At 51.6% G+C, this 15,989-nt stretch overlaps 1 protein-coding gene across 1 annotated transcript; it reads right to left on the bottom strand.

The window, feature by feature from the left end:
• Window positions 1-2,978: 2,978 nt before the first annotated feature.
• LOC119975131 (cardiotrophin-2) lies at window positions 2,979-11,599 on the bottom strand. Its single transcript, XM_038814694.1, has 5 exons — window positions 11,545-11,599; window positions 6,350-6,508; window positions 5,148-5,249; window positions 4,404-4,571; window positions 2,979-3,214 (listed from the first exon to the last, which is right to left on the bottom strand). The coding sequence occupies exons 2-5, from the start codon at window positions 6,497-6,499 to the stop codon at window positions 3,032-3,034; spliced, it is 603 nt and encodes a 200-aa protein (XP_038670622.1). The 5' UTR covers window positions 6,500-6,508; window positions 11,545-11,599; the 3' UTR covers window positions 2,979-3,031.
• Window positions 11,600-15,989: the final 4,390 nt, after the last annotated feature.

A 15,989-nucleotide genomic window follows, 5' to 3' on the forward strand; every position in this document is an offset into this window, starting at 1 on the left:
GTAATGCAGAATCTCCGCCCCCTGTCAGAGTAATGCAGAATCTCCGCGCCCCCTGTCAGAGTAATGCAGAATCTCCGGCTGCCCCCTGTCAGAGTAATGCAGAATCTCCGGCCATTAACTACATCATCCCACTCAGTTCAACACAATGTGGCTGGATTTTCCGATTCTGTGGTTATGTCTGGGTGATGTATCTGGTTTTACGACTAAAAAGTCAGCACTATTGCCGCACCGATGCTGCTCCCGGTGGGGGGGCTGGCAGCCGAGTCACGTAAAGCCCCGGCTTCAGCTGCCAATATGGATGCAAAGTGGCTGGGTCCGTGACCACGCACACGCATGGCGGTAACCTGCAGCGTCCACAGTGTACAACATGGCACCGGCCCGGCGTGCACCAGCCAGCCAAAAATTGCCCCCCTGTAACCTCCCCACCCCCCCTCACCACCGCCCATAGTCCCTCCAGCCCCCGCCGAAGCCCCTCCCTGCCAGCGGAACAGCCCCCCCCCCCTCCCGCCCTCTCCCCCCACCCCCAGACCACCCCCCATAGTCCCTCCAGCCCCCGCCGAAGCCCCTCCCTGCCAGCGGAACAGCCCCCCCCTCCTCCCCGACTGTGGCGGCTCTGGGTGCAGTCCGCAGCCGCCACGCCAGGTTTCCGAAAGTTGAGAGGACACGTGCCGCACGCCATCGGGAAGTCGGCCCATCGGGGGGTGGGGTATCAGGGGAGGGCCTCAGGTGATGTCCGTAGGCCGTCCCAATGGCGTGCGGCGTACTCCTCGAGTACATCGTTTTTGAACTGGCGCAGCAGCTTGATCTGTATTAGAATCAACTGTGCAGAAGGCGGCCTTTCGGCCCATCGAGTCTGTCCTGGCCCTTGGAAAGAGCAATCAACTTCTGTCCACACCAGCACCCTAATCCCCGGAACCCATTAACCCCACATAACCTTTTAGAACATGACGGGTAATTTAGCATGGCCAATCCACCTAACCTGCACATCTTTGGACTGTGGGAGGAAACCGGAGCACCCGGAGGAAACCCACGCAGACACGGGGAGGATGTGCAGACGCCGCACAGACAGTGACCCAGCCGGGAATCGAACCTGGGACCCTGGAGCTGTGAGGCAGCAGTGCTAATCGCTGTGAAACCATCTAGCACATGAAGATGTAGCATTGACTAGGGCACAATTTCATTCCATACTCCCTATTCTAACTGCAGATCCAGCTCTTCCTCCCACTTTTGTTTTAATAATAATAATAATAATCTTTACTAGTCTCACAAGTAGGCTTACATTAACACAGCAATGAAGTTACTAAAAGCCCCTAGTCGCCACATTCCGGCGCCTGTTCAGGTACACAGAGGGAGAATTCAGAATGTCCAACAGCACGTCTTTCGGGACTTCTGGGAGGAAACCGGAGTACCCGGAGGAAACCCACGCAGACACGGGGAGAACGTGCAGACTTCCCACAGACAGCCGGGAGTCGAACCTGGGACCCTGGCGCTGTGAAGCAACAATGCTAACCACTGTGTCACCATGTTCTTCAATCAGGGTTTTCTTTGTGTCCATTAGCCATCGATAAATGTTTGTAATTTTCCCATTCACGAAATCATCTGCTGTTACCTAATTTCTTTATCTTGCAGCACCCATGAGCACAGGGAAGCAATCATCCCCAGCTCGACGTGCCCCATGCAAGTTATTACAAACCCCCTGCATCTGCCAAAAGTCTCCCTTTTTACCCTGATCCAATCCTGTATATCCCATGACATCTGGAGTTCTCTGGACTTGTCGTTCCCACCGTTTATCTTTACGGGAACCTGTTTGTCCTATACTCTCTCTATTTCCTTTTTGAACGATTCCCAATACTATGGTGTGGATTTTGCTACAGGTAGCTGCTCCCAGTCCACTTTGGCCAGATCCTGTCTTTTCTTATTAAAATCCCCCAATTTATTAAAATCCTTTTAAAATTTTCTTATGAAAATCCTTCCCCCAATTTAGAATCTTTATTTCTGGTCCACCTTTGCCCTATTCCACAACTGCCTTAAATCTTACCGAATTGTGGTCACTAACACCAAAATGCTCCCCCACTGACACCGCTATCACCTGCCCGGCTTCATTCCCTAAAGTTCGGTCGGGGAACACCCTCGTCTTCTATGTTCTGGCTCAAAAGGGTCTCCGGGGCGTACTTTAAGAATTCCACCCCCTATCACCCTTTCACACTTTGCCTATCCCAATTAAAATTGGTGACGTTGAAATCCCCAATTATTATTATTATTACCCTATTGTTGGGTCACTGTCCGTGTGGAGTTTGCACATTCTCCCCGTGTCTGCGTGGGCCTCACCCCCACAACCCAAAGATGTGCAGGGTAAGTGGATTGGCCGCGTTAAATTGCCCCTTAATTGGAAAAATAATAATTGGATAATCTAAATTTATATTAAAAAAATTATTAATCTATTGTTTTTACGCTTCTCTGAGATTCGCCTCGACATTTGCTCTGGTACTCCTCCCTGACTGTTTGGGGTCATGACCAGTGATTCGCACCAAGGTTCAATCAGTGCTAAACAATCGGCAGCTTTACTCTGTGGCCTGGCTCCCTCGGGCGTGGCACTGAACTTGCAGTTTCCACAAATGCTGGAATTAAAGTTGAGCGGCGGAATTCTTCGATCTCAGTCAAAATGATCAGGAAGTTGGCAGATTCTGGTAAAAGGTCATTTAGTTCACTGAAGGAAATCTGCCTTCCTTACCCTGTCTGGTCTACATGTACAGATACACAGCAACGTGGCTGACTCGCAACTGCCCTCAGGGATATTAAGGAAGGGTATTTAATATGGACCGGCCAGGAAGGCATGAAGAAACATTTTCTAACCACTGCAGAATTTGACCTTCTCTTAAAAACGTTGCATTGATTCCATCAATGACGGGTGCTGAAGAAACATGTTAATAACCAGGTTAGCTGTAAACATTTATTGAATATTCAGGGCTGAAGGTTTTCGAACAGTTTTAATTCAATCTTTTTCAAACTGTGCATTCTGACCATGTTATCTTCATTCGCGATATTTGGTCTTTAAGAGTGTGAAGTCCCGGACCACTTTATTCAGATAGGTTTCCAGGTCTCGGAAGATGATGTACCCTTGCAGCTTGCTGTGCCAATCATAGTCTGGGTTCAGGATGTTGTTGGGGAGAGTCAGGTCCGAGGGCTCGGGAGATGTGCTGTTCAGAGCTGAGATCTGGAACGACACAAACAGTAGAGTGTAAATGAGGCGGAGGAGCAAGAGGATCCGGGGGGCTATAGACTCACCACAGCTGATTAAAGTAACAACACAGGTTCGTACGGCCATAAACAACGTGAAGCAAGAAAGTGGAGTTCATTTCGACAGGTATAGAATTGAAAAACAGATCTTACATTAACCTGTGCAGAAGGTCAATAGTCTATAAATAGGGCATTGTGTACTGTTCCAGTCTCTGTTGATAGAATCATAGAATTTACAGTGCAGAAGGAGGCCATTTGGCCCATCAAGTCTGCACCAGCCCTCGGAAAGAGCGCCCTACATCAGCCCACGCCTCCACCCCATCCCCGTAACCCAGTAACCCCACCTAACCTTTTTGGACACTAAGGGCAATTTATCATGGCCAATCCACCTAACCTGCACATCTTTGGATAGTGGGAGGAAACCGGAGCACCCGGAGGAAACCCACGCACACACTGGAAGTGTTACAACTGCCTGTTATAATAAAGGCAGTAAGGAAGGTGCAAAAGAAAAATTTATAAGGATGATCCCAAATTGCAATTGTCGGGAAAGATTGACCAGCCTGTGAATTTCACGGAAATGAACACAGAGGGGGGGGGGAGGTTCGATAGGATCAACAGAGATAAGATCATGACTAATAAATGTAACTGGGAATCAGGAGAAACTTATTTGCCCAGAGAGTGGGGAGAATGTGGGACAAGTCAGGAGTGTGATGGAACACTCCCCACTTGCCTGGCTGAGTGCAGCTCTGACAACACTCATTCACTCCCTCCACCACCGACACACACTGGCAGCCGTGTGTACCATCTACAAGATGCACAGCAGGAACTCACCAAGGCTCCTCAGGCAGCATCTTCCAAACCCACGGCCACTACCATCTAGAAGGACAAGAGCAGCAGATACCTGGGAACCCCACCACCTGGAGGGTCTCCTCCGAGTCACTCACCACCCTGACTGGGAAATATATCGGCCGTTCCTTCACTGTCACTGGGGCAACAACTTGGAACTCCCTCTCTAACAGCGCAGTGGGTGCACCTACGCCACATGGACTGCAGCGGTTCAAGGAGGAAACATCTGAAGGGCAACTAGGGATGGGCAATAAATGCTAGTCTAACCAGCAACGCCCATAGCCCGTTAAATAAATAAAATAACCGCCCCCTCACTGTACCTGCGAGCTGAGATGAGCGATTAAATCCCGGAGGTCGAGGGAAACCATTTCCATTGACTTGCTCATTACAGATTCCTGACAATCTCCAAGTTCATCGATTCGCTTAAAATCCACATGAATCCAAAAGATGTAGAGATCCTTGGCGTTTAACATCAGTCGCTCCACATCCTGTAATTAACAACAGGCAGTGGGTGATTTCTGTGGGGGGGGGGGGGGGGGGGAGAGCCGGGAGCTAACTGAGGGGATGTGAGGGAGGTGAGACAGAAGATGGTATAGGAGGGTGGGTGTTCCATAGCATGGGGTTGCTAGGAGGGGTTATGGGGTGATGGTGGGGGGAGGGAGGGGGGGGAGGGAGGATGAGGAGTGGGAGATGGGGAGGCAGGAGAGGGAAGGGTGATGGAGATGGGGGGTGGGGTGGCGGGGAGGGGTGTGGAGGAGGAGTTTGAGGGATGGAGGCATGGGGGGGAAGGGAATGGGAGAGTCATGGGGAGGGGGAGGGAGGAGGGATGTGGGGGTATGGGAGAGGGTTATGGGGAGAGCTGGATGGGAGGGATGTGGGGGTGGGGGAGGGTGTGGGGGTTGGGGAGGGTGGTGGGGGGATGTGAGGGAGGGTAATGGAGAGGGGTGTGGGGAGGGTGATAGAGAGCAGTATGGAAGAAGGTGTAGGGGAATCCGGCGGGAGGGGGGGGGGGAGATGGTTGAATTGCTCGGGCTCTGATTGGACAGATAGTGAGTCATCCATACCTGCATCTGTACCCAATAGCTGTAGGCGAGACTGGTTTGCGGCAAAGTACACAGGATCATGTTGTGATCTTCAAAAGCGGGATTTCCCATTTTCTCGTGTTTCTTTAAAAAAGCAGAATCTGGTTTGAAAATCGGGGATCTCATTATTCCTACAAACAGGAGAAGGCCATTCAGCCCTTCGAGCCTGTTCCCCCATCCTGTCAGATTGTGTCTGATCCATATCCGAACACCATCTATCTGCCTCAGCTCCCAACAGCAATCTCGCCCTCTCAATATTAAAAGCACCAATTAATAATAATCATCTTTATTATTGTCACAATTAGGCTGACATTAACACTGCAATGAAGTTACTGTGAAGAGCCCCTAGTCGCCACATTCCGGTGCCTGTTCGGGTGCACAGAGGGAGAATTCAGAATGTCCAATTCACCTAACAGAACGTCTTTTGGGACTTGTGGGAGGAAACCGGAGCACCCGGAGGAAACCCACGCAGACACGGGGAGAACGTGCAGACTCCGCACAGACAGTGACCCAAGCTGGAAATTGAACCTGGGACCCTGGAGCTGTGAAGCAACAGTGCTAACCACTGTGCTACTGTGACACCCTGCTCCACATCTCCCCACACCCCACACGCCCCACACTCCATAACTGGACAGGGTGAAGAGTTGACTGGCCTGGTGTGTTTCTGGATTCACAATCTGATTGGACGGTTCAATTGGATTTGCCAATCTGATCACCTCATGGTCATGTTTGCTGGTGTCAACCCAGAAATCACCAGATTCATGGAACTCAAGTTCTGAAATTCACATGTTGGGGGGCGGTGGCTTAGCGGTCTTGTCACTGGACCTGGGAAACCAGAGACTCAGAGTAAGGCTCTGGGGATCCTGGTTCAAATCCCACCACTGCAGATGGTGGAATTTGAATTCAGTAGAAAATCTGGAATGAAAAGTCTAACGATGACCATGAAACGGATCGCTAATGTCCTTTAGGGAAGGAAATCTGCTGCCCTTACCCGGTCTGACCTACACGTGACTCCAGACCCACAGCAACGTGATTGAGTCTCAATGGCCTCAGTTGGAGGGCAATTAGGGATGGGCTCACATCCAAATAAATAAAAGAGATCATTGCACCAGCATTGTGGCTAATGATTAGAATCTGAGCCCCCAACACCCCAAACTGAAAATCAAAGGCATTGTGAATCTCACATATTTGATGAGTAAATCGCGGACATCCTGTAGGATTTTCCTGGATAGGCTCAGGCTCCGTTGGAAGGTGATGTTGAGGGTGCTGGAATCAGTTGATGAAGGAACGGTGAAGAGAGGAACCAAAACAGTCAGCAGCCAAATCATAGCCATCGATTCAATCTGCAAAGGTCATCAGAGGATTGTCAGAATACATAACAACATACGGACTGGGAGCAGGGTGAGGCCATTGAGCCCCTCCGCTCTGTTCTGCTACTCAATAAGATCATGGCCGATCTGATTGTAACCTCAGCCCCACGTTCCTGCAGACCCCGGGTAACCTTTCACGCCCTTGTTAATTCGGAAGCTGTCGAGCTGGGCTTGAAACAATATTCAGTGATCCTGCCTCCACCACTCTCCAGGGAAGAGGGAGCTCTGCACACTCACAAACCTCAGAGAGAAAATACTTCTTCTAAATCCATCTTGAATGGGAGACCCTCTCTTTATAAATTGTGCCCTTCCCAGTTCTAGTTTGTCCCACAAAGGGAAAGATGGTCTCAGCATTCAGCCTGCCCAGTCACCTCAGGATTATATATGATTCAATAAGATCACCTCCCACTCGACACAGACCCTGGTCTCCACGTCAAAAAACCCACACCCAGGACCAGTCACGTGAACCTTCTCTGAACTGCTTTTGATGCATGCACGGTAGCATTGTGGATAGCACAATTGCTTCACAGCTCCAGGGTCCCAGGTTCGATTCCCGGCTTGGGTCACTGTCTGTGCGGAGTCTGCACATCCTCCCCGTGTCTGCGTGGGTTTCCTCCGGGTGCTCCGGTTTCCTCCCACAGTCCAAAGATGTGCAGGTTAGGTGGATTGGCCATGCTAAATTGCCCTCAGTGTCCAAAAAAGGTTAGGTGGGGTTACTGGGTTATGGGGATAGGGTGGAGGTGTTGACCTTGGGTAGGGTGCTCTTTCCAAGAGCCGGTGCAGACACAATGGGCTGAATGGCCTCCTTCTGCACTGTAAATTCTATGCAATTCTATATTCATTCTTAACAAGGAAACTAAATGTGGATAGAATTCAAGGATTCTCTGCAGCCCGACGCCCAAACCGTGTTCGGCGCTTGGGTGGAGAATGAACTCCGACACCCGAAATCGGGGACGCCGCCGTTTTCACGCCGGTCAGCCAAGCTCCGCCCCCTCGGAAATGGCCCCATCGCGTCACGCGCTGATGCGACGGTGTTGTTGCGTCACCGGCCAGCCCTCCCACAATGCCCTGCCCCCAATGGGCTGCGATCGCGGCCGCGTGGGACACGTTCCGTCTCAGTGGTCGGGAACTCGGCGTGGTGGCTGCGGACTGCGTCCAGGAGCCCCAAACCGGGCCGGGATCTGTGCCGCTGGCCGGTGGGCCTTACGCGAGGGCCGGGGGGGGCTGGCGGGACCGGGGGGGGGGGGGGGGGGTGCAGCGGGTGGCCAGCGCCATGTTGTACAGCATGACCGGACAGTATAGGCCTTCGCCGTGCGTATGCGTGGCCACGGACACAGCTATTCTCTGGCTGTTTTTGCCGCGGGAGTTTCACCCGGCCCCGCTGCTCACCCCTCACCGGTCCCCGATCGGTGAGAGTTCGCCACCAATTCTTCCGCCGCAGAACTCCTGCGAATTCTCCGTTTGAGCCGCCGAAATGGAGAATCCAGCCGGTGCTGTCACTAAAACCCGGCAACAAAACATCCCAACAAATATCAAAACAAATTACTGCGGATGCTGGAATCTGAAACAAAAACAGCAAATATCGGACAGTCTGTGGAGGGAGGAGGGGGCTAACGTTTCAAACTCTGAACAAAGAACAAAGAAAGGTACAGCACAGGAACAGGCCCCTCGGCCCTCCAAGCCTGCGCCGATACGGAGGAAACCCACACAGACATGGGGAGAACGTGCAGACTCTGTACAGTCAGTACTGAGGGGGTGCCGCACTGTCAGAGGGTCAGTACTGAGGGGGTGCCGCACTGTCAGAGGGTCAGTACTGAGGGAGTGCCGCACTGTCAGAGGGTCAGTACTGAGGGAGCGCCGCACTGTCAGAGGTGCAGTACTGAGGGAGTGCCGCACTGTCAGAGCGTCAGTACTGAGGGAGCGCCGCACTGTCAGAGGTGCAGTACTGAGGGAGTGCCGCACTGTCAGAGGGTCAGTACTGAGGGAGTGCTGCACTGTCAGAGGGTCAGTACTGATGGAGCGCCGCACTGTCAGAGGGTCAGTACTGAGGGAGTGCTGCACTGTCAGAGGGTCAGTACTGAGGGAGTGCTGCACTGTCAGAGGGTCAGTACTGAGGGAGTGCCGCACTGTCAGAGGGTCAGTACTGAGGGAGTGCCGCACTGTCAGAGGTGCAGTACTGAGGGAGTGCCGCACTGTCAGAGGGTCAGTACTGAGGGAGTGCTGCACTGTCAGAGGGTCAGTACTGAGGGAGTGCCGCACTGTCAGAGGGTCAGTACTGAGGGAGCGCCGCACTGTCAGAGGTGCAGTACTGAGGGAGTGCCGCACTGTCAGAGGGTCAGTACTGAGGGAGTGCCGCACTGTCAGAGCGTCAGTACTGAGGGTGTGCCGCACTGTCAGAGGGTCAGTACTGAGGGAGTGCCGCACTGTCAGAGGGTCAGTACTGAGGGAGTGCTGCACTGTCAGAGGGTCAGTACTGAGGGAGTGCCGCACTGTCAGAGGGTCAGTACTGAGGGAGTGCCGCACTGTCAGAGGGTCAGTACTGAGGGAGCGCTGCACTGTCAGAGGGTCAGTACTGAGGGAGTGCTGCACTGTCAGAGGGTCAGTACTGAGGGAGTGCCGCACTGTCAGAGGGTCAGTACTGAGGGAGTGCCGCACTGTCAGAGGGTCAGTACTGAGGGAGTGCTGCACTGTCAGAGGGTCAGTACTGAGGGAGTGCCGCACTGTCAGAGGGTGAGTACTGAGGGAGTGCTGCACTGTCAGAGGGTCAGTACTGAGGGAGTGCTGCACTGTCAGAGGGTCAGTACTGAGGGAGTGCTGCACTGTCAGAGGGTCAGTACTGAGGGAGTGCCGCACTGTCAGAGGGTCAGTACTGAGGGAGTGCCGCACTGTCAGAGGGTCAGTACTGAGGGAGCGCTGCACTGTCAGAGGGTCAGTACTGAGGGAGTGCTGCACTGTCAGAGGGTCAGTACTGAGGGAGTGCCGCACTGTCAGAGGGTCAGTACTGAGGGAGTGCCGCACTGTCAGAGGGTCAGTACTGAGGGAGTGCTGCACTGTCAGAGGGTCAGTACTGAGGGAGTGCCGCACTGTCAGAGGGTGAGTACTGAGGGAGTGCTGCACTGTCAGAGGGTCAGTACTGAGGGAGTGCTGCACTGTCAGAGGGTCAGTACTGAGGGAGTGCTGCACTGTCAGAGGGTCAGTACTGAGGGAGTGCCGCACTGTCAGAGGGTCAGTACTGAGGGAGCGCTGCACTGTCAGAGGGTCAGTACTGAGGGAGTGCTGCACTGTCAGAGGGTCAGTACTGAGGGAGCGCTGCACTGTCAGAGGGTCAGTACTGAGGGAGTGCTGCACTGTCAGAGGGTCAGTACTGAGTGAGTGCCACACTGTCAGAGGGTCAGTACTGAGGGGGTGCCGCACTGTCAGAGGGTCTGTACTGAGGGAGTGCCGCACTGTCAGAGGGTCAGTACTGAGGGAGTGCCGCACAGTCAGAGGGTCAGTACTGAGGGAGTGCTGCATTGTCAGGGGGTCAGTACTGAGGGAGTGCTGCACTGTTAGAGGGTCAGTACTGAGGGAGTGCCGCACTGTCAGAGGGTCAGTACTGAGGGAGCGCCGCACTGTCAGAGGGTCAGTACTGAGGGAGTGCTGCTATGTCTGTGCCCCCCCCCCCCCCATAGTGAAGCACATTCTGCGGGATCCTCCCCACCCCGGGGGGGTGGCTACAATGGGAAACCCATGGCTGCCGACCGGGGCAGACAGGACGGAAAATGCCGCCCATTTAGGGCAGCACGTAGCACAGTGGTTAGCACTGTGGCTTCACAGCTCCAGGGTCCCAGGTTCGATTCCCGGCTGGGTCACTGTCTGCACGGAGTCTGCAAGTTCTCCCCGTGTGTGCGTGGGTTTCCTCCGGGTGCTCCGCTTTCCTCCCACAGTCCATAGGTGAGCAGGTTAGGTGGATTGGCCATTGCTAGATTGTCCAAAAAGGTTAGGAGGGGTTATTGGGTTACGGGGATTGGGTGGAAGTGAGGTCTTAAGTGGGTCAGTGCAGACTCGATGGGCCGAATGGCCTCCTTCTGCACTGCATGTTTTAATAAAAACATTATCTGGTCAATATTACATTGCTGTTGGCGGGATCTTTCTGTGCACATATTAGCTGCCATATTTCCTCATTTACAACAGTGACAACAGTCACAATGTGCCTCATTAGCTGTAAATACTGTGGTACAATAAGGTTGTAATAGCTGGTGGAGAAATGCACCGGTTAGATTACAGTCATCATTGATCAAGATAAAGATCAGATAACAATGGGGGTTACCATTGATCAGAAACTGAACCTAACCCAGCCAAATAAATACTGTGGCTACCAGGGCAGGTCAGAGGCTGGGAATCCTGCGGCGAAGAACTCACCTCCTGACCCCCCCCAAAGCCTGTCCCCCATCTACAAGGCACAAGTCAGGAGTGTGAGGGAATACTCTCCACTTGCCTGGATGAGTGCAGTTCCAACAACACTCGAGAAGCTCAACACCATCCAGGACAAAGCAGCTGCTTGATTGCTCCCCCTTCCACAAACATTCACTCCCTCCACCACCGACGCACAGTAGCAGCCGTGTGTACCATCTACAAGATGCCCTGCAGTAACTCCCCAAGGTTCCCTAGACAACACCTTCCAAATGACCACTACCAGGGCAGGAGCAGCAGATACCTGGGAATCCCATCACCAGGAGGTTCCCCTCCAAGTCACTCACCATCCTGACTGGGAAATATATCGGCCGTTCCTTCACTGTCGCTGGGTCAAAATCCTGCAACTCCCTCCCTAACAGCACTGTGGTTGTACCTACACCACATGGACTGCAGCGGTTGAAGAAGGCAGCTCACCACCACCTTCTGAAGGGCAACTAGGGATGGGCAATAAATGCTGGTCTAACCAGCGACAGCCACGTCCCGTAAATGAATAAAAATACACAGCCATATCAGATCGAGGTTATATCAGTTAATGCTCAGAAATCTCTACTTACCCAGCGACCCTGGCAGTTGTAAGTTGGGTTCTGCAGGAGTGGCTGACAGCAGGCTGGATATGAAGGTTTGCACCCCTGCCTGGGAGATTTATAGGGTGTCCGATATTTTGACCCTCCCACCACAACCAGATGTAGGGAAAACCAATTTGCAAATTGTACAATGAAAGATGCGTCGTAGTTTTGGGGGGTGTGAGGGAATTTTGCAAAGTAAAATATCACTTATGTCCCTGTGGCTTCCCACAATAGACGAACCACATATCGAAAGACAGGGGGAAAGGAAAACAAATATAAGTGAAACTACAGCAGTAAGCTCGCCATAGACTCGCCACAGAAAAAGAGAATGTCTGTTTCTGTATCAATATCGATTTATTGCAATTTGATGTCTTGATCTGTGTTTGATATGGATGTGTAAATCTGACCAAAGAATCAAAGACTCCCGCACTCTGGGAGTTCAGGTCCATTGTACCCTGAAGGTGGCAACGCAGGTTGATAGAGTGGTCAAGAAGGCATACAGCATGCTTGCCTTCATCGGACGGGGTATTGAGTACAAGAGTTGGCAGGTCATGTTACAGTTGTATAGGACTTTGGTTCGGCCACATTTGGAATACTGCGTGCAGTTCTGGTCGCCACATTACCAGAAGGATGTGGAGGCTTTAGAGAGGGTGCAGAGGAGGTTCACCAGGATGTTGCCTGGTATGGAGGGTGCTAGCTATGAAGAAAGGTTGAGTAGATTAGGATTGTTTTCGTTGGAAAGACGGAGGTTTAGGGGGGACCTGATTGAGGTCTACAAAATTATGAGAGGTACGGACAGGGTGGATAGCAACAAGCTTTTCCCAAGAGTGGGGGTGTCAATTACAAGGGGTCACGATTTCAAGGTGAGAGGGGTAAAGTTTAAGGGAGATGTGCGTGGGAAGTTTTTTACGTAGAGGGTGGGAGGTGCCTGGAACACTTTGCCAGCGGAGGTGGTAGAGGCGGGTACGATAGCATCATTTAAGATGAATCTGGACAGATATATGAACGGGCGGGGAACAGAGGGAAGTAGGCCTTGGAAAATAGGCGACAGGTTTAGATAAAGGATCTGGATCAGCGCAGGCTGGGAGGGCCGAAGGGCCTGTTCCTGTGCTGTAATTTTCTTTGTTCTTTGTTCTTTGTTCATTGAATGCTGACGGAGCGGGTGGAGGCCATTTGGCCCATTGTTTTCGACAAGGGCAATGACGTTCTACCCCATTTCCCAGAAGCCCTGTCTAATGTGTCTCCTGAGTTAATTATCCGATCCTCGTTTGCAGGCATGGTTTGGACCTGCCTCCACCACAATCTTGGGCAGTGCAGTCCAGATCCTAACCACTCGCTGCGTGGTTCCTTCATGAATATCGGGTTGCTGTGACAATCCTGATCTAAATATGCTGCTGGTTTGACAGGAAGCCGGATGTATCATTGTCCGGTCGGTTTTCCGTGTCTGTTGAGACAGTTTTTGTAAAGAGGAAATGGTTAGCTCATTCTCCCAGACACTGAAATGGTAACATCTCAGTCTGGAGGGTGAGTGGGGAAGCCCTTAGAAAGGAGATTCCTTCCTTAGGAGAAAGATGAATCAGATTGTGAATAGATTGTGGAACCTTCTCACCAAACCAGCACATTCGAGTGAGAATTCGATTCATAACTCCATTGCTGAGGAGGCCTTTATTTTAAACTGAACCACTTCTGAGAAAATCTTCTCTTCTGGTTTATTTGGGACTTTTTACACCAGGGGAGTTGTTTCCAGCAGAGAGGGAATGTTGCAGCGTGAAGGGTTGATTCGGTGATTCAAAGGCTGAGGATCGGCAAGAGTCAGGGCTTTGAATAAACCTTATTGCCCAATTGTTCAGTGTTACCTGTTCCTGACTGGCTGAGGTTGCAGATGGGCGGCACGGTGATTAGCACTGCTGCCTCACACTGGCACGGTGATTAGCACTGCTGCCTCACACTGACACGGTGATTAGCACTGCTGCCTCACACTGACACGGTGATTAGCACTGCTGCCTCACACTGGCACGGTGATTAGCACTGCTACCTCACACTGGCACGATGGCACAGTGGTTAGCACTGCTACCTCACACTGGCACGATGGCACAGTGGTTAGCACTGCTGCCTCACACTGGCATATTGGCACGGTGATTAGCACTGCTGCGTCACAGCACCAGGGACCCAAGTTCAATTCCGGCCTTGTCTGTGCGGAGTCTGCACGTTCTCCCCGTGTCTGCGTGGGTTTCCTCCGGGTGCTCCGGTTTCCTCCCACAGGCCAAACAATTTGCAGGTTAGATGGATTGGCCATGCTAAATTGCCCATAGTGTCCAAATTTGTGCAGGTTAGATGGGGGTGGGCCTAGGTAGATGCTCTTTCAGATGGTCGGTGCAGACTCGATGGGCCGAATGGCGCCTTCTGCACTCTATGGAATGTCAGAATTCGAAACCCTTGAGTTTAGAACTTTAATTTTTAATTTTGTCAGATTTTAATTTTTCAGTAAGCCTCAAATTCTTCGGGAACACAGATTTATTTGATGATCAGTGGCCGTGAGGGCAATCGCCATTTTTGTGCATTGCACAATCGCACGGGCAGCAGATTGTGGGCCACTCAGCCCCTCAAGCCTACTTCTTAACTCCTTTATGTCTGACCTTCTAATTCAACACCATCCTCCTGCACCATTCCCATATGCTTTGAGTGGACGTGGAGAGGATGTTTCCACTTGTAGAAATAACTAGAACCAGAGGACACCATCTCAGACTAAAGGGACGATCCTTTAAAACAGAGATGAGGAGGAATTTCTTCAGCCAGTGGGCTGTGAATCTGTGGAACTCTTTGCCGCAGAAGGCTGTGGAGGTCAATTCACTGAGTGTCTTTAAGACAGAGATAGATAGGTTCTTGATTAATAAGGGGATCTGGGGTTATTGGGACAAGGCAGGAGAATGGGGATAAGAAAAATATCAGCCATGATGGAATGATGGAGGGTTGCATGGTGGCAGTGGTTAGCACTACTGCCTCAAAGCACTGAGGACCTGGGTCCGATCCCGGTTCTGGGTCACTGTCCGTGTGGAGTTTGCACATTCTCCCCGTGTCTGTGTGGGTCTCACCCCCACAACCCAAAGATGTGCAGATCAGGTGGATTGGCCACGCTAAATTGCCCCTTAATTGGAAAAAAATAATTGGGCACTGTAATTTTTGTTTTCAATTATTGAGTGGCTGAGCAGATTCGATGGGCCGAATGGCCTGATTCTGCTCCTACGTCTTATGGTCTTATGATGTCACTGGTATCTCAAAATCTTTCTACCTCTGCTTTGAGCCTCCACAGCCCACTGGGGTAGACAACCCCAAAGATTCACCATCGTCCGAAAAAATTCCTCCTCATCTCGGTCCTGAATGGCCATTCTCTTATTCCGAGTCTGTGATCTCTAGTTCTAGACCCCCTACTCCTGTACTCAAATCCCCTTACCATGAAGGCTAACATGGTAGATCAACAGCCACTCAGTCTGGGTATCTTTCATTCTTTATTTTGTTCTTGGGTTGATGATGGATTGGAAGATGAGGTGGGATCGTTACACGAGGAGGGTTTGATAGACGAGGAGGGATTGGTAGATGAGGAGGGATTGGTCGCAGCAGAGGGTGTGAGGGCCTTCCTACCTGCTTGTTACTGTTTATTCCCTTATTTGAAATGAATGCATGAAATGAAAATCACTTATTGTCACGAGCAGGCTTCAATGAAGTTACTGTGAAAAGCCCCTAGTCACCACATTCCGGCGCCTGTTCGGGGAGGCTGGTACGCGAATTGAACCATGCTGCTGGCCTGCCTTGGTCAGCTTTAAAAGCCAGCGATTTAGCCCAGTGTGCTAAACCAGCCCCTATTTCCCCTTGTATTTTTGCCGTTACAGTTTTGATCCATGGATGATTAATGGACATGTGTCTTTAAGGAAAGTGGCCTGGGCCTTTCATTCGAGCAGGTGCCTGTGCTGGTTTGGACTGGTGGTTGGAGATTGGCTGGCCCCAGTGATGACTCAATCTGATTGATGTGGCTGGCTGCCAATGAATTGGCCCAGAAGTCAGTGATCTGCCCGGTAACAGGTGGTGATTGGATATTATCCTTCTGGAATGTTTCTCAGAGCCAGGTTCCATTTTAGTTTCACTTTTGATTCTACAGTCTGGATGGAGGATTCCAACTAGTCCTCTCCCAAAAGACACAGCTAAACCCTTTCCGCAAAGGCTATTGTGAGGCCTGATTCTCTGCCCAGTATGTCTGGCGTCATTCTCTCAGCAAAGGCTGAAAGTCAAACCACGGGCTGGAAGCTGGGTTTGATGTGAGGTAGAGTCAGGAAAGAAATGGGCCTGAATGTGAATCTTTGAGTTGAAGGCCCAATTTGCTAAGAACTAAAGTGACTCTTCAGAAGGCCTGCGGCCTGTAAGTACCAGACTGGATGAAT

Source organism: Scyliorhinus canicula, chromosome 12 (assembly GCF_902713615.1).
Source record: "Scyliorhinus canicula chromosome 12, sScyCan1.1, whole genome shotgun sequence".
In the NCBI taxonomy this organism is placed as follows: domain Eukaryota; kingdom Metazoa; phylum Chordata; class Chondrichthyes; order Carcharhiniformes; family Scyliorhinidae; genus Scyliorhinus; species Scyliorhinus canicula.